This window comes from Delphinus delphis, chromosome 8, assembly GCF_949987515.2.
Source record: "Delphinus delphis chromosome 8, mDelDel1.2, whole genome shotgun sequence".
In the NCBI taxonomy this organism is placed as follows: domain Eukaryota; kingdom Metazoa; phylum Chordata; class Mammalia; order Artiodactyla; family Delphinidae; genus Delphinus; species Delphinus delphis.
The window spans coordinates 16889470-16908413 of record NC_082690.1 but is presented as its reverse complement, the minus strand read 5'-3'; the positions used below and the strand labels follow the sequence as shown (position 1 = coordinate 16908413).

The 18944-nt window shown below is 51.2% G+C and overlaps 1 protein-coding gene across 1 annotated transcript in view; it reads right to left on the bottom strand.

The window, feature by feature from the left end:
• The window catches only part of DSCAML1 (DS cell adhesion molecule like 1), a 323356-nt gene that overhangs the window by 24714 nt on the left and 279698 nt on the right, over positions 1–18944 (bottom strand). Inside the window, exons 13-17 of the mRNA XM_060017885.1 lie at positions 17586–17753; positions 16323–16393; positions 10616–10856; positions 7119–7265; positions 4659–4814 (exon numbers count right to left, since the gene is read on the bottom strand). Of these exons, the coding sequence (XP_059873868.1) occupies positions 4659–4814; positions 7119–7265; positions 10616–10856; positions 16323–16393; positions 17586–17753 (783 nt within the window). The remainder of the gene's footprint in view (positions 1–4658; positions 4815–7118; positions 7266–10615; positions 10857–16322; positions 16394–17585; positions 17754–18944) is intronic.

Below are 18944 nucleotides of genomic sequence, written 5' to 3'. Positions count from 1 at the left end.
TTTATTTATTTTTGCTGTGTTGCGTCTTTGTTTCTGTGCGAGGGCTTTCTCTAGTTGTGGCAAGCGGGGGCCACTCTTCATCACGGTGCGCGGGTCTCTCACTATCGCGGCCTCTCTTGTTGCGGAGCATAGGCTCCAGACGCGCAGGCTCAGTAGTTGTGGCTCACAGGCCTAGTTGCTCTGCGGCATGTGGGATCCTCCCACACCAGGGCTCAAACCCGTGTCCCCTGCACTAGCAGGCAGATTCTCAACCACTGCGCCACCAGGGAAGCCCTTCAGTTATTAATAGTTTTTATTTCTAGATTTTCCATTTGATAGCTTCCAATACTCTTAAAATTTCAAATTTCAATTGTTAAGAATAATTATTTTAAAGTCCATATTTGATAAAACCTATGTTTGGAACTCTTGTGGACCTGTTTCTTTTGTCTTTTTTTTTTTCTGCTGGCTTTTGTTCACATTGTCACCATTATTTTTTACTGTATGCCAGACACATTATTTGCAAAATTGCTTGTGGAAATAATTTGAGGTCTCAGGTGATGTAATCTTCCTAAAGAGAGAATTCATGTTTGCTTCTGACAGGCACCTGCAATCTGGGGCACTAGCAACCTGAGGTCACCTCAATCTAATTTCTAGGACTGAGATGATTTGAGGCTGAGCTACTTTTGGTCCCCCCCTTTTTTTTTTTTTTTTTTTTGTGGTACGCAGGCCTCTCACTGTTGTGGCCTCTCCCGTTGCGGAGCACAGGCTCCAGACGTGCAGGCTCAGCGGCCATGGCTCACGGGCCCAGCCGCTCCGCGGCATGTGGGATCTTCCCGGACCGGGGCACGAACCCGTGTACCCTGCATCGGCAGGTGGACTCTCAACCACTGCGCCACCGGGGAAGCCCTTTGTGGTCCACTTTTAATCTTAGAGTTCTACCCTTCATGGTCTCAACTCAAAGTAGGCAGGGGTGGGGGGTGAAGGGGATGGGAGGAGGGTTCACCAGACAGACCCACACACCCTAGTAGGCCCTGGCCTCCAATTAATGTCTTTCTAGTACTGCTTAGTTTCTCAGTCACTGCCTCCAGATTCAGCAAATGCCCCTGAGGGGAAGAGCTGTTCCAAATACCAGGCTCACCTCCTGGGCCTCCATTCTTGCTTGGATCCTGGCCCAGTAACTCTTTACTTTCCTGCCAGCTCTCTGATACCTTGAAGCAAGTATTAAAAAATATTTTATTCATATTTCCTAGTGTCCCAGCAAGGAGGAGAGTGGGTTTGAGTTACCGCGTCTACCATTCCTGGAAGTGGAACTCCTCTGATACGTTTTCCTAAGCGTGTCCGTCCTCCTCCCTTCATCCTCACTGCTGCTAAACTAGCACACACCTTCCTCTTCTCTGTCTAGATGCCCACAGGTTCTAAGAGGCCTCTCTGACCCAAGTCCTTAATCCCCCATCCCCTTCCTGCAATCAATCCTCCATGCTTCTACAAGAGTTACCATCCTAACGTGCGGCTCTAGTTCAAGCCTCTTCCTCAGTTAAAGACCTTTAAAGTGGTCTAAAATCCAACCCAACTTTGCACTCCGAGGCCATGTAGCTAGGTCTGGTATTCACAGGGGAGACAAGCGGTAGGCAAGAGGTTTCGTAGCTCGTGAACTGAGTGCAGCCGAGCCAGCCTGAAACCAGGCTCGGACTGAGAGATCTGGACTTAAGAAATGAGCTTGAATTGATATGTTTGCATTTTATCTTTTTATGTATCTTGGCTTTCTCTAAATTTTCTGGTAATTTTTTTCCTTTGGCAAAATGCAAATTCCTGAGGGGGAGGGGTAGTGGTGGGTACGGAGTCACAGAGTCTTCAGATGAGGGTATCTGTCCCATGGCACAGCTGGAATTGGAATGTGGGTCTGTCTGCTTTCCAAGTCAGCTGAGTAACCACTGTAATGACTACCACCTACAAATGGGAGAATCTGGTGGGGCTGGAGCAGCACGGCTGGGGCGGGCCTGGCTGTCCACCTACCCCTCTGCTGTCATTCCTTCCTATTCCTTGCAGAGTCTCACTCTTGCTTGGGTCACCCATGCTCCTCCACCCTTCAGAGAAAGCTGTCTCCGTCGCCTTCACCAGAGGATTTATCAGGATTAGAGTAAGTCAGCCATGATAATTCCCTTCTCCTTTCAGTGACTAGCTTCACTAGAGGCATACTGCCCCACTGTGGCTGATGGGAAATGAGCATAAACCTGTTGAGGGGATTTCTGGGAAAGGTTTCTTTTACTCCCAAGAGAGGCCCATAGGAAGAGACTGCTTCTCTCATCCTGAACCCTGTCTTGTCTGGCGTGATGCCTGGAGCTGCAGCCATCTTGAGGCCATGGGAGGAACAGCTGACAGGCTGAGGATCGCAGAGCAGAAAGATGGGAACCACTGAGCTAACCAAGCCTGGAGCTGCCCTACTCAAGACTTCTTGTTATATATGATAATAAACATGCTTATTGCTAAAATCAACCAAAGGCTTCCTAACCGATACAAGTGGTATGATGGAAAGTATAGAGGCTAGGGAGGCAAGAAAGCCTGGATCTGCCACCCACTGGCTTTGTGACCTTCAGCAAGTTGCCTTAGCTCTCTAGGGCTCCGTTTTCTCATCTCTAAAATGGAAAGAATACCTATGCTATAGGGCTATCGGAAGGTTAAATCATGCTTTTGATGGCGCGTCACACACATGTCAAGTTAGGACCACTGTTCTGGATGAGACCTCAGCTGACAGCAGGCCCCTTTCAGCTTAGGCTTCCCGCAAGGGCACCTGGGTCCATCAGAAGCAGTCATTTCGTTGCCAGCTCTTGGCAGGCATAAAGCAACTACCATTTGCTAGCACTTGACATTTTAGAAAGGATTCTATAGCTATGTTGTTTCTTACAACGTCTAGATGAGGCACTGTCCCCATTTTATCATGAGGAAACTGAGGGTCAGAAAGGTTAAGTGACTTGCCAATAAGTGGCAGGGCTGGGGCGCGCACGGCTGCTGTGTTTGCCAGTGTCCCTTCCACTCGGGGAAGCTGCTGCCTTAGGACCTGGCCCCTGCCTGTGCGTGTCCCTGTGTGTGGCTCCGTAGGCAGCTCAAGGGTAGGGGGTCGACAGCTCCTTGTAGGGAGGGATGGTGCTCTTAGACCTTTGGATACCCTTGTGGGGTCTTGCCTTGGTCAGTTAAACATGTGTAGGTGCTTACATCTCACGCCTTGCATCAGAATAGGACACAAAAAGTCTGGGGGTCTGGGTGGTTAATTTCTAGAGGCCAAGAAGGTGCCAGTGTGTGTGTGTGTGTGTGTGTGTGTGTGTGTGTGTGTGTGTGTGTGTCCTTGAGGCCCTGAAAGGGGCCAGGCGCTGAGCACCATCTCCGTTCGGTCTCCACACAAGAGCAGGTGGCTCTGCCTGGAGCTGTCCCAGGAAACCTCGATGGGGGGATTAATGACAGGAAAAGTAGGGCGGGCAGGTTGGTAAATATTTAATTGCTCAGAGCTTAAGTGGGGGAGGGGGATGATCTGATGGAAAGGGAGGGGCTTAGGGAGAGTAAGGAGCATTAATCTGAGCTGGTCCGGTCACCAAGTCACCAAGTGCGGGGCTGCACTGGGAACATCTCCATCATCACATTAGAGCTGCTCTCCTTGTAACTCCTCTCACCCCTCCAGCTCCTTCTGCTAAAGTGTCTGGGTAGAGCCTAGACTGTGGGTCTCTGTATCCTTTGAAAAACCCGAGGCTGCGTGGGAAGAAAGCCATGATGGCAACCCTGGCTACCATTTATTAAGCGCCCAGGGTGTGCAAGGCACTTAACACCAACCGACTCTTCTGCCGATATAGCACCTGGCTCAGAAGGGTTAGAATCAACTCAGTGATGGGGTTCGGGGGCGGTGAGGAAGGGAGTGGAAGACGAGCTTGGAGCTGTGCATGGTCACACACAGCACCTCCTGGATCCGGCAAGGCCCCTGGAGGTGTGCAGCTCCAGCCCAGGCAGGAAGTCTGGCCCTTCTCGCAACCTGACCCTTCCTGGGCTGACTCAGCTCCCAGCCTCCGCCATGTGACTCCATCACTCTCCCCTTGAGGTTTGGCTCCTTATCTCTGTTTTCTTCCGGTTCCGCCCCCATGGAGAAGGGCTTTGAGATCACAGCTCCAAGTGGAAGCACATCCCATTCCCTCCCTGAGAGCCCCCTGCACACCAGCGTCCAGGGCCTGGCCCATTCTGGGGCCTCTGTGGGGTGATCGCCGAGTCTCTAACCTAGGACATGTGGGGTGATGCTCCCGTTTCCCCCAGTCCCAACCACCTGTACCCAGAGGACACCAGGCTGAACCCTGCAGGGGAGCAGGTGCCATAAAGTATGCTCCTGGGGTGGGGGGGACAGGCTTTATCCAGCCTCTGACCCAGTGCGGCAGGGGGAGGGGGTACGGTGGCTTGTAAGGTTACGCTCGAGTCTCGGAGCACCTCACCACCACTTACAGTAAGCTGTGTTCTCCCAAAGCAGGGCCCCAGTGTCCTCAGAGTCACCCTTCAGCGAACCAAAGGGACAGGAGAAAGGACGGGGCTCTGCTCTCACCCTTCTCCTTGGGTGAGCAGCGGGGTGGCTCGAGGGCAGTGCTCAGCAGCAGGCCCTGGGAGCTGCCACGCGGTCCGAGGCCAGGCCGGGGCTGGAGGAGCGCACTCACCGTCCTCCTTGGTCTGGATGTAGAGCACACTGCTGCGCACGCCGTCCCCGGCCTGGGTGTAGGCCAGCACCTGCACGCTGTAGTTGGTGAACTTCTCCATGCCTCGCAGCTCCACCCTCTCCCGCGTGGTGGTGATGTTCTGCATCTCGCCCCACTCTGCCGGACACGAGCAGCCCTTGAGTGTGGTCCAGGCCGGCCAGGCCACGGACCCCCAGCCGCCGCCCCTCCGCCAGGCTGGGCTCGGGGCTGGCCTGCTCCACTGGGCTCAGACCTTGACTCCGTGGTGGTGGCGACTAGAGGGACCCTCCACCTCAAGTTCATGGGTGCGGATTCGGGGCACTGCTCCTGGACCACATTTCTCCCCAGGTGGCCCAACCAGGGTGAGCGACAAATGCCAGCTGGGCCTTGGCCCCTAGTCAACCTTGCACCAAATTCAGCTTAATACTCCCCCCACAGGACAGTCCCATCTCTCTATCTCTCCAAGCCACATTCCCCTGTCCTCCACCCAAAACTCTCTCCATGTGAGGGACCCCAGGAGTGGCTTGGACCTGGAGGGGAGCCTGGACCAGGCGGCCAGGCAGCAGCTGCTCCTCTTGGCTGCCCAGCCCCTCCTTGGGCTCTCAGCTCTCTCTAGGCAGCGGATCCAGGGGGCATGACAGGCTGAGGGTGCCTCCCCTGCACCTGACCACTCCCGGACCAGCGTCCTGAACTCTCGAGAGGATAAGGGGTCAATCCCCGTTACCTTCTCCCCACCACTGAGGACACCCTCCCTGCAAAGAACCCGCACAGAGAATGCGGGCGAGGCCAGTGGAAGGGCCAAGCCTTCCTCGGGCTCAGCGAGGACCTGTCGTCCTGGCTCTCAGCACGTCAAGGAACGTGCTGTAGACTCTGAAGAAGGGCTTAGGGAGAGGGTCCCATGGGATGGCCAGGGCCTTAGGAGGAGGAAAGAGACAGACTCCTGAGCTCACGGCCCTACCCCTGGTACAACTGGCTTTTCAGAAAACAGCCCCAGACACCGGCTTGTAGAAGACTAGTGCCGGCAAACCTACCCTGGAGCCTCTCAGGGACCTGGCACAGGCAAAGGCCCGGCAGAGGGCCCGGCCAGGGGTAGGCAGCAGTCGGCCAGATTCCAGAGGGTGAGGACGCCAGGCCCAGCCTGAGGGGACTCCAGGTCGGTGCAGGGGAACCTCAGAGGCCTGAGTGGTGGGACCTTCCTTTTTGGGAAGGTTAGAAACCAGGGTGGACCTGTCTAGGACTAGAGACAGAGAAAGACCCAGGAAGAGGGCGGCATGGCCATCAATCCACGTTGCCTCTGGAGACTAGAGAGACTGATGCCTTCCTCACCTAAGGGCTGAGTGGCGAGCCACAGGCTTAGAAAAGTGGAAGCAAATTCTGGAAAATGAGGCCCCATCCCTGGCTCAGCACAGCTGTGTGAGGCCATCTCATCGTATAAGGCCTCGGGAAACCTTCAGGTCTCTGTGTTTTGGGAGGAGATGATGGAGGTGTGACAGGGAGAGACAACTACTGTCAGCAGGGCTTCTGGGCAGAGCAGAATCCAGGTCGGGAAGGGGAGGGCCGCTACCACGGAGGGATGACCATGAGCTGGAGTCCCAGGTCCTCCAGGAGGGAAGGGAGGAGCCAGGGGACACGTGGCAAAAGGCTGAGGATCTGGGGAGGCAAACTCATTTCCCTAGTGTGGGATGCTGGGCCTCTGGCTTGCAAGACTGCAGACTTCCTGGTCACTGCAAGGGCTCTGTTACACCAGTGGGCAGGGCCTTGGTGTGTCTGGGGCTACACAAACCTGTCTGGACTACTGCATCCCAGGGGAAGGCAGGCACCTGAAGTGTCGGGCCATTGTTTTGTTTTTTCTCCTTCTGCCATTCCTATCCCCCCAGCTCCGCTGTGCACCCTTCTCCAGGTCCTGGGCGGCTCATCTGCACAGACCACATGCCTCGCTGTCTGTCTGGCTGACGGGTGGCTCTCCCTGGGTTCTGGTGACCCTGCTTCCTCCTCTTGCTCCTTCAGTCCTAGGCGGTGATGGCTTCCTGCTTCTGCTAGTCCCAGGGGCCCTGTCCTCCCTCCAGACTCCTTGGAAAGCGGCGCCTTCATTAAAGTCTCCTCAATTGCCCCGTTTGAGCGTGCCACCTGTCCTGACTGACACAGCCACAAAGTCCCAATATCAACACATTCCATCAGAAAAGCAAATGTGCCTGTCTCACCCCTCAAATCCCTGCCCAACATACTGCTGTCCCGGAGCAGCTGGTGTCCGTCCCCACCAGGGAGATGACTATGTGTACCCCACCCACCCTGGTCCTGGCTCTGACCCCCGGATGACAGGTATGGAGGAGGGGGTGGACTTCCACTCGACATCCCATGGAAGGTGCTCAGCCCTTAGTATGGCTCTCCACCAACCCCGTGCCTCTCGCTCCACAAGCCGGCCACCACTCCCAGCAGACTCACCCCCATCAACGTAGAGTGACCAGAAGATGACCCGATAGCCTTTGAGGACGCCGTTGAGGGTGCTGCGTGGAGGTTCTGACCAGGAGATGACGGCCACGTCGGAAGTTATGGACAGGGCTCGGACGTTCTCGGGGGGCTGGCTGGGCACTGCAGGGGCGGGGGGAGAGTTGAAAGGCCTGGTTAGGAAGGTACAGGACACATCCACGCGCAGGTGGGGCCCTGCTGCCCAGCCAGAGGAACTTTGGGTGACACAAGTGGGAGGCCCTCCTGATTCAACGAGTCGCAAGAGTTTTGGGCTGGTGACCGGGAAGTCAACCCAAGTCTCCTTTCCTGGAGATTTGGGTGAATAGAGATCCTTACAGCTTGGTTCCTGGGCTCTGGGTGGCACGTTCCTGGTTCTGGGTAAACGCTGGGGGAAGAAGGTGATGAACTCCAGGCATGAGCCCCTGGGGATTCACCAGTAGGCACCACAGCCCAGGGAGTCCACGTCCACTGAACGTAACGGAACCTGGAAGACCAAGCCAGTGCTGGAGGGATCTGTAACTGATGCTCTTATCTGATGGCTGCCAGCCCTCTATGTCACCTGAGCTCGGGGTCTGAACCAAGGCCCCGCTCTAGGGACCCTTGTGTCCTCATACCAAGCTGAAGGGAAGGAAAAGAAGAGGATTTGAAGCAACCCTGGGGCAAGGGGAGAAGAGGTTCCGCAGACACCTTTAGGACCTCTAGGATCATTACATTTTTGTCCCTTGTCCCTGCCTCTGAAGACACCAAAATGCCTTGGGTGATGGAAAACACTCTCTAAGACCAACTTGGGTGGTCTGCCCTGCCATTAACCCTCTCCATCTGAGATCTACCTTTGAGTTTAACCTAAGTCCCACCCCCTGCAGGCGGCCCTGCTGCACGATGATGATGAGAGACAGTGGTGACACCAGGCCGCAAAGAGCCACGTCGGCGAGTGACAACTTTGGTGGTACTTCCACTGGCTTCTGAGGAGCTGGGGGCAAAGGGAAAGGCCACGTCTGCTTTGCTCTGAGTGGGAGAAAGCAGGCACAGGCTGGATGGAAGGTAATTAGATCCCGTTGCCCCACAAGAGGCAACTCTAATTTTTATGAGCATTTAAATGATAATACATCACCCTAACGATCCTCTTTGAGAATGATTATTGTTTCATATTACTTAGGTGTAAAAATATAAGCACCATGTAATTAGGGACCCAGTGTCATAAACTAATACAGATAGCCCGTTCGAACAAAATGAAGGTAATATAATTATGGAAGAGACACTATTGCTAAAGCAGGGGTCCTTGAATACCCCAGGAGGAGTGCTAATATTGCAAGGAAACGATCAGGATCTGACAGGCTAACGAGGCCCTTAATTAAGTATGAAAAACTGCTGAGCAAATGCTGCTGGAAACTTTCATCCCCTTCTCCTCCTTTGTTTGCAAAAGGACTCCACAGCCCGTGCTGATCTCTCCCTATTGGTAATCCCAGCACCCAGCCCCCACTGCAGCCCCCCAAAGCAAGGGAGGTGGGGCTCTGATGGAGGCCAAAGGTGGGCCTGGCCTGGCTGTTTTCTGGGATGGCCCCAGTGGACGGAGTTTAGTGTTTGGTCAGGTGTGCTGGGTGGTCTTGGGGCAGCTGTTCCCCCTGGACACGACTTCCCTGAGCATCCTGCATCCACATCACTTGGTCTTGCATCCAGCCCTGCCCCCAAGCAACAGGGTAACAATAGGGTGAAGTAGAAAGAGGGCGAGATTCAGGGTCAGGCCTGGATTTTGACCTGGACTCTTCTTCATTAGACGGGCAATTCTGCGCAGGCTCTTAACCTCCGCGAGCCTTGGCTCCTTTTATGGGTAATGACCTGGCTGTTAACGCTGTGGTTCTCACAGGTGCTCCCTACACCAATGGCATTGGCATCACTTGGGAATTTATTAGAAATGCCCGTTTTGGGCCCCCACCTCAGACCTGCTGAAGCACAACCCTGGGGGAGGGCCCAGCAATCTCTTTACAGCCCTCTGATGTGCGCTCAGGTCTGAGAACCACTGCGTCAGAGCACTGCTTGGGATTGGTACTGATGGTACTAAGAGGCGACAAGCTGGTCTTCCTCAGTCCAGCCGGGCCCGTGGCCAGCATCACAAAAGGGAGGGGGACGATGGGGGGCTGGTGAGGCTCCGGGCTGGTGGAGGGGGTTGGGCAGCTGGAGGCAGTGTAGCTCAGGTGCTTCTCTGTACCTCTGTGCATTCTATGCACCTTTCCCTCTCTCTGTGTTCTCCCTTTTCCCCAGGGGCCCAGTGCTCTGGGGCTACTGACACCTGCTCCCTCTCAAAGCCTTGCTTGTGCCCCAGAGCAACTAAATGGAAATCTCTGGGGATGAAGCATCAGGATTTTTAAAACTCCCCAGATAATTCCAATTTGTAGCCACTTAGGTGTTTCTGACCTGATGCATCCTCCCTCCCAAGGATGTCTGCATTTTCAGAGAGAATGAGACAGGGAGCGGGCATTGCTTAACAAAAGGATGGAACGCTTAACAAGAGGGTGGAATGCTGGGTATCCTGATGGCCATGGGGTGATGTCATTATGTTACTGGGGCAGTCAGTTCCCTCCCTCTGCTGGGGGCAGGCTCAGACTTAGTGACAGTTTTTAATCTCACATCGTGGTTTTAGGCTGGAGCATCAAGAAGGAAGCTCTGTTTAATCTGCTCTTTGTGGGGCTGTGACCAGCCCGGCTCTATCTCTGGGGGGCATCAAGGGTCACATCTCCTCTCCCTTCCTGGCACAGGCTCAGATACCAGCTGGCTCTTCTCTGTGCTTGGAGAGCAGGCAGGCTCCTGCTGCCTTCTAACCCTCTCTCCCCCGTGAAACCGGGCCCCTTAATTCACTCATCAGAGTTGGAGTGCTCTCCAGTCCTCAAAGAATTCAGTTTTAAAAATCGGAACCTAAATCCTCTGTCCATGGACCTTGGGATATCGTACCTCCACAGTCTCATCTCAGGTCCCTAAAACAGATGGTGGACAGATTCCAGCCCAGAAGTACAAAGGTAACGTGGCTCCTGCCCTTTTTCCAACCTGGAGGATGTAAGGGAGGAGAAACAGGACCCAGAGTACAGAGGAAAGAGCTTGGGGACAAAGATGGGTGAGGGGCCAGAATGAGGAAGGAGGAAAAGGTAGAGGGAGAAGCACGGACGGAGAGTCAGGCAGGTGCACAGACAGGCGCTCAGACAGGCCAACAGATCAATAGAGAGACCGATGGGCACAGCATTAGCAAGCGATGGATAGAGAGCCAGCCAATGGATGGAGAGGCCCGGAGTGCTAAATGGACCAAGCATCCCTCGAGGACCCAATGGGTGAGAGGAGATGGAGGGATCCAGGGAGCCTGTGTGGACCACAGGACCATGACGGGGCTCAGGAGGAGGGAAGGGCCCCGAGCCCTCCCTGGCAGCCCTGGCTCTGCCCACAGCTGAGATCTGTACCCGCTCACTACCCTCTACTGGTGCCCTCACCATCCTCCAGGGTGGTGGCATTGATCTCGCTGGATGAGGGCCCCGTGCCAGCCCGATTGAAGGCCTGGACCACCACCCCATATTGGGCGAACTTCTTGAGGTTGTCCAGGGTGTAGACCTCGCTGTCTCCAGTGGCCTTCATCTCCACGATGCTGTACTGCCCATTGCTGCCAGGGCTGTTCTCTCTGTAGCCGATCTGGTAGCCCCGGATGACGCCGTTCTGCAGCTCCTTCTTGGGTGCCTGTGAGTATGGGGTGGGGTGGGGAGGAGACAGACACAGTGACATTCTTAGAGGATGCTCTTTTTTTTTTAAAATAAATTATTTATTTATTATTTATTTTTGGCTGCATCGGGTCTTCGTTGCTGCCTGTGGGCTTTCTCTAGTTGTGGCGAGTGAGGGCTACTCTTCGTTGCGGTGCGCGGGCTTCTCATTGCAGTGGCTTCTCTTGTTGCGGAGCATGGGCTCTAGGTGCGCGGGCTCAGTAGTTGTGGCTCACAGGCTCCAGAGCGCAGGCTCAGTAGTTGTGGCACACGGGCTTAGTTGCTCCGTGGCATGTGGGATCCTCCCGGACCAGGGCTCGAACCCGTGTCCCCTGCATTGGCAGGCGGACTCTCAACCACTGCGCCACCAGGGAAGCCCTGAGAAGATGCTCTTAAAACCAAAGTCGGATCATGTCACTCCCTTGCTTCCAAGCCTTCAAAGGCTCCCATATCACCCAGAGTCAAGGCCAATGTCCTTACAATGGCTGCAAAACCCTACAGGATCTGACCCCACCCCCATGCCTCTTGGACCCGTCTCCTCTCCCCCATGCTTCCTATGCTCCTGCACATACCTCTCTGCTGTTCACACCAGGCACACTCCCATCCAGGGGAACACTCTTTCCTTGGGTATCTACATGGCTCGCCTCCTCAACATTGCAGTGTCCTTGCTGAAACGCCGCCTTCTCAATGAGGCCTTCCTTAAGCTCTTCGTGTAAGAGTGCTCCCTGCCTTCCGTTTAGTGCTCCTTACCTTTCTTCCTGGTTTTATTTTTCTGCATGGCAGTAGTGTCATCTGACGTTCCATATAGTTTACTTATGTCTTTGACTATCTGTCCCCATTGGGATGTAAGTGCCGTGGGGATGAGGAGTGTTGCCTATTTTGTTCTCAGAGTCTAGAATGGTGCCTGGCATGTAACAGGCCTTCAATACATATTTATTGAATAAATGAATGGGTGAATGAATGAATGAATAGGGATATCATTTGGCATGGGTTCAGGGGCTCGGGAGAAATGCAACAGCAGACAGAATGTAACCCGATAGAGAGGGAGGTAGGTAATTAGTTTGAATAAAAAGAGAGAGTCCCGGGCTTCCCTGGTGGCGCAGTGGTTGAGAGTCCGCCTGCTGATGCGGGGGACACGGGTTCGTGCCCCGGTCCGGGAAGATCCCACATGCCGCGGAGCGGCTAAGCCCATGAGCCATGGCCGCTGAGCCTGCGCGTCCAGAGCCTGTGTTCAGCAACGGGAGAGGCCACAACAGTGAGAGGCCTGCGTACTGCAAAAAAAAAAAAAAGAGAGAGAGAGTCCCAAGATACCACTTCACACCCACTAGAATGGCTATTATTAAAAAATGAAAAATCACAACTGTTGGTGAGGATGTGGAGAAACTGGAACCCCTGGGCGTTGCTGGTGGGAATGTAAAATGGTGCAGCCGCTGTGGAAAGCGGTTTGGCAGTTCCTCGAAAAGTTAAACATAGAATTACCCTATGATCCAGCAATTCCACTTCTGAGTATATACACAGAAGAATTGAAAGCAGGGATTTGAAGAGGTATTTCCACACCCATATGCATAGCTGCATTCTTCACAACAGCCAAAAGGTGGAAGCAACCCAAGTGTGCACAGATCAATGAATGGATAAACAGAATGTGGTCTATACATGCAATGGAATATTATTCAGCCTTAAAAAGGAACGCAATTCTGATATATGCTACAGCATAGATGAACCTTGAAAATACGTTAAGTGAAATAAGCCAGACACAAAAGGACAAATATCGTATGATGCTTCTCTGAGGTACCTAGAACACGCAAATTTAGAGACACAAAGTAGAATAGAGGTTACTAGGGGCTGAGGATGGCTGGGTGGGGAGTTAACGTCTAATGGGCACAGAGTTTCTGTTTGGGATCATGAAAAAGTTCTGGAGATGGACAGTGGTGACGGTTGCTCAACACCGTAAATGTACTTAACGCCACTGACTTCTAACACATGAACATGGTTAAAATGTTCAGTTTTATGTAAATACAATGGTATGTATATTTTACCACAAGTTAAAAAAAAAAGAGTCCTTGACTCTGGTGTAGGCCCAGCTCCTGTTGGAGCTGGTTTGCCCTTGACATCCTGGCCAATGGCTGGGGTGTGTTGAGAGCTGAGGCCTGAAGCTAGCTCCTGGATGGAGGGACAGAGATGGGCGAGGACAGGCCGGTGACAAGGGGGCACTTCGGAGCTCTGCCTGGGCCAGCTGGAATGAAGGGCTGATCCCAGCTGGCCAGGCAAAGGGAGAAAACTCCACTGGCATCAGCCTGGAGGGTAGAAAACATACGGTCACCCCCAGCTTGAACCCTGATACCCAACCAGCCATACACACAGGTGTTCTGAGAGAGAACGCATCAACAGGTAAACACTCACCAACACAGACATTCTCATACACGATCTCACACACACACACACACACACGCTGGATCCCAATATCCCTTCACATCCAGACCCATCAAAGCAAACATCCCAGTCCACACCTACCCGTGGCCAGAAACATTTAGACCCACGAATAGAAACTGGCTCTTTTAATGTGGGGTCTGCCCGTCTACATACTGAGAGAGAGCACACACCCCAGGGCATATAAAAACAGCTTGAATCAGGGCTTTAAAGACAATGCAGTGAATTTAAAAGCCCACGTTTTATTGTACTAAAAAGTAGTACAATATTATTTTAATTATTTTAAATAATAATAATTATTTTAATAGTACTACTATTTAATAGTACTTAATATTATTATTTAATAGTACTTAATATTATTAATAGTACTTAATAGTACAACAATTAAGTTAGTAAAACAGCCCGTTTTTTAAAATTCAATGAATGTTTAAAATGAACTGCATTTTTAAGCTCACTGTTAATGCAATAAAATGAAGTTTTTAATTTAACGTAATTGTTTTGAACTCATTAACTAGGTGTGTGTGTATTAAATTCACTTGACTTTTTGTTAATGCCTGAATAACGTTCCTCTCTGTACTTGGGCAGTCCTGTTTGCTAGTTTGCAAGGGGGCAAATTTCTGAATTTGGGTTCGTATCTATACACTCACACATTCAGACAGACATCTATTATAGACACAAATATATCTGCAAGGTGCCCTTGTTTTCGCCCTGACATATACTCTCCTATTACATACCCACGTCCGTATCGAAACACACTGATATATACATCAGTACAGAATGACACATACGCCTACATACGCAGAGCCGCCTACACCATGATATACACCTGTATATGTGTGTTATACACAGTACCACGTCACCTCCATTCACATCAAAATATACTGGCAGAGGCCTTGGATAGGCATCCAGGCATACCCTGCTACATACATATAGATATTCACATATTGTTATAAATCTTGACACATGTTCCCTCTCTCCCTTCTTCCCTCCCTCCCTCTCTCTCCCCTCTCCCCATACTGCCCCACCTCCCCCCAAACAGGCACACTCAGGATTTAAATCAATCTTAACAATATTTCTCTGAAGCATTAAGAAATCAATAGGGCTGATTGCAAATTTATGTCATAAAGCAGTGGTGATCCATCTCGTGGAAAGAGTCTTGAAATGAAGTGACTTATCTTTCAAGTGAATCTTTATTTTTCATTAATCTGTTTCTTGGTGTTAAAAAAAAAAATCCCCTGAGAAGTCAGCCCCAAATTTATTGACGGGCTCGTTCATTCTGAAGTTCTAACTTTCTAATCAATTTTAGTTTTCATTATGAGACTTTGGAGAAATAAATCTGATTCTAAATTTTTATCAACCTCCAGGTCGGAGCTTTGTAGCCAAATGTCTCAGTGGTTTACATACTTATTCAGCCCTGCCCCACCTCCAGGCTTCCTTGGAATATTCTTAGGAAATGGGTGCAGAGTCAGGATGCAGACAAGACTTGGGGACCAGACTCCAGGTTTCATCCCCAGTTTCTGAGAGAGGCCCTGGCACCCAGATCTGAACCTGGAGGGAACCATGGCTCTGGAGTTATCTGCTAGGAGGGCGAGGACCAACGGCCCAGCCTCTGTCCCACCTTTATCCTGGTCATTTCTCTGGGGAGGGAAGGAACCAGGCTCTGCTGCCTTGTGTGTGTGTATGTGTGTGTGTATGTGTATGTCCGTGTGTGTGTACATGCCCAGGCATGTAGTCTTTTTAGGAAAAATATTACTAGGCCCTTCTGAATCTCCTATTCTTGAGTCTACCTTTTTGAAGGGCCCAGAAGGAGAACTAAAGCACCTGAATTTTCCCACCAGGAGTTCAAGTCAGAAAATGACCTTGGACTTTGATCCCAGATGTAGATGAGGCAGCCCCCCAACCCAAGCCCCACTGTTGAGATGGGAGAGATCCAAGAAGAAGGACATGGATGGGACTCAGAAAACTCTCTGTTCCTGATCTCCATGCGCTGGGCTCTGGTGGGGAGACTGCGCAGGGGCTCCAGACTCTGTGCACTGAAGTTCTGCACCTGTCACAACTTGAATGACCATGGAAGTCACCTTGCATCTCTATACCGTGGCCTCCTCTGATGGATGGGGATAAAAATACCTCTTCTGTCCACTCCACAGGAATAGAGGGTCAGATAAATTAGTGCAAGAAAATACTCAAGCACTGGAAAATGCGGTGCAACAGGAAGACATCAAGGATGGGCAGCCCTTCTGTGCCCACGGCAGGGATGTAGCAGTGAGGCCAGAGTTACCCAGGAAAGCATTTCTTGGTCCTGCTCAAGGTTATTCTGATCTGTTTCCCTGCCCAGCTGTGGAATTGCCTCGAAGATTTCCCCTCAGTGACAGTCTTCAGATACCCTCTAGATTTACAAGTTTCTTCCTCTTAGAAACGGCTGCAGCACCTACTGGTTTGTTTTCTCTGCAGATCCCCTCCCCCAGAGCTGGGGAGGGCAGTCATTTTTTAATCCTGATTTTATAGAGGAGGAAATCAAGACCTGAAAAGACCAAGCTCCCTGTTCAACGCTTTACCATGAGAATATAGGGGGTGGCTTCACCCTACCTCCCAGCTCTAGCCACAGGGCCAAGATGAGGGTGAGACTCTGTCGTTTCATCTCCCATAATCCACAGGGCCCCTTTGAAATTTACACATAATCAATTCTAACTCCAGACTTTTTACAACATGTGGGGTGTGTAGGACAGACCAGCATGGTGGAAGAACCATCTTCCCTCCTTGGCACTGACAAATTCTTCATCCCACCCTAGGCATGGGCGTCCATAAGACAGTCAGGGTGGAGAAGGGAGTGGGGATTGGTGAGGGAACCGGCCTCTTTATCCTCCTCTCTTTCCACCCCTCCAACCTCATGGATTTAGCAATAAACAGGGTTGGGCACTGTAAGAGACCAGAGACTAGCTAGTCTGTTGGGGTTTCATTTGTAGATTGAGAGGGGAAGAAAGGAGGTATTTCAGAGGAAATTGTCTTTGAATTTACTTACCTTCCAGGTCACCTGGATGCTCTGTGAGGTCACTGGCTGCAAGGTTACATCCATGGGGGGCCCATCAGGAGCTGGGGGGTGGTGGGGAGAAATAACATTATGAGTCAAGTCTTGGAAGAAAAGAGTCCTATGTTCTTACTCCCATGCTTGAGCTGGAGGACTGCTGGGGAGAAAGGAACAGCTCGTCTACAGAAGCAGAGAACCTTTGTTTGAGTCCTTCTGAAATGATCATAGGGTTTATATTTCCCCTTCATTCTCCATAACTTGCTGAAAATGTAGCAAACAATGACTATGAAATACTGCTCCACATCCAACAGGCTGGCAAGTATTTTTTAAAAGTTTGATAGTACAAAGTTCAGACAAAGATATGAAGTGGCAGGAGCTCTTGTACACTGATCATGTGAGAGCAAGTTGGTACAAAACTTTGGAAAACATTTTGGCATTTTTTTGGTTAAAGGTAGAAGTTTGTCCATCTGATGACTGTAATTCTACGACTGCTTATATCCCTTGGGGGGGGGGAATGAAAATACACAAATGATACAGCTGTACTGATGACATGAAGCTCACAAAAAGAATATTGATCAAAACAAGGAAGACAGAGAGAATATATGAAGTATGATGTCATGCATATATTCTATTAGAAAACAGGCAAAACTGAACTGCATGGGTTATGTGTACATGCATTGTGGTGACAGTACAAAAAAGGAAAGAAAGGAAGTTGGGATACTGGTTACTTCAGGGGGAGAGGTTATAATTGAGAAAGGGCATATGGAGGACCTCTGGTAAGTGGTAACGAGTGTTGGTTATACTAGTTTTCCTTTATGATTATTTGTAAAACTGAACATGTATGTTATATGTACTTTTTTGTATTAATTTATCTTTTGCAATGACAGGTAAGAGAAAATACAGCAAGGAAAATCTTGTTTAAACTTTCAGGAAAACTTCATGACAAAAATCGCAGGAGATAATCCAGGGCACTAGCACCCCCATCCTTTGCAGATCTAGCATATCTGTCCTTTCCAGACAGGCTGCGGCCAGGTGAGTGGGGGCAGGACCATGGACAGCTCCCGAAAGCATTGCATCGAGAACCCCATCTGGAAAAGGTCAGACGGAAGAACCTCCAATGATTCAGAGGCAGACACAAACACCTCGGAATCTCCCCCTTCTCCTCTTCTAACTGCAAGCCCACTGCCAGTGGACAGGGTGGGTGTGGCCCCGGATGTCCCGAGCCCAGGCGCAGGGGTGGCTGGGCGAGATGCTCACCGGCCTCCTCAGTGCTGATGGTGAGCTCCTTGCTCGGCTCGCTGCGGCCAATCTTGTTGAAGGAATACATGCGGATGCTGTACACGGATGCCGGGTGCAAGTCCACGATGTTGGCCTGGTTGATGGTCGGGGAGATGTTGCGTGTGGACTGCTTGAAGTCCCAGGAATCTGGACAGAGGACACCCATTTCTAACCACAGCCAGGCAAACTCCAGGACCCCTCTCCAGCCTCAAGCAGCAGCACATCCCAACGTCAACTTAGATGCCCAGAAGAGGTCTAGTTCACAGAGACTGAAGCAAGAGAGCCTTCACAACTTCACAGAGGACCAAAGGGTTCTGTTCCATTAAGCTCAAGTGGCCAAGGGATGCCTGAGGATGGGAGCAGCATATGCACTGCTTGGAAACTCAGGGAGCTTAACCCTTCTCTTCCCTGGGCCGCCTGGTGAACTCAAACCTCAGATGGGGGTCAGATGTCTCCTATGGTCCCTTCCAAGATCACCGTTTGCTTGCTATTCCTGAGGGTCTGATTGGCCAGTGCCCTTGTTCCTGGTTTCTCAGACCACATCAGAGACCTGTTATAACTGTGAGACACCCCCTCAACACATGATCCCAGTGCAAAGGGGGACGCCAAGTCTTATACCCCTTTCTCCTCCTATGTGTGCTTCTGTATTGCCTTTCCCTGTGCATTTGTGTGGTGGTGGTCTTGACTGTTTCTTGGGCTGTCAGGGGGGACAAACCACGTGCCAGAGTCCCTAGGCAAACCCTACCCTCTCTCTCACCAGCAAGAGAATGGTCTCTGAGTCTTTACAGTCAGAAGCCAACAAAGGGATGAGCATGTTCCCGATTCATCCAGGGGGGCTGACAGCCCATTCCAGGGCTAATGTTTAGCAAAACTGTAGAATGTGAAAAATACCAGATAAATACCACTCAGGGATACTGTGACAGTAAACACTCTGCACCTCCAGAGGAATCCAGTCATGCATTCAATGTATTTGTGCTGTGCACCTACCAGGGGATCCCAGACAGACATGGAAGGGGTTGCAGTCACAGCAATGCCTCAGCCTAGGACCTTCCACACGCAGAATTCATAACCAGATTACGTTATTGGCACTTTGCTTTGAAAAGAAACAAAAAGGCAAAGCACAAGGAAACTAGCTGATAGTGGGGCTTAGAAATCTTCCCAGGGCGCATCCTGATGTGACTGTTCAGTCTAATTTTCCATGTCTTTTAAATCCACAGTAGAGGATCCTGAAAATTCTCAGTAGACAAGATTAAACTGTATTCACTACAGTTTGACCCGTAAATCAGGGAGGGAGGCTAGCACATTCTAGAACAAATTTTAGGAAGACTTTTTTTTAGC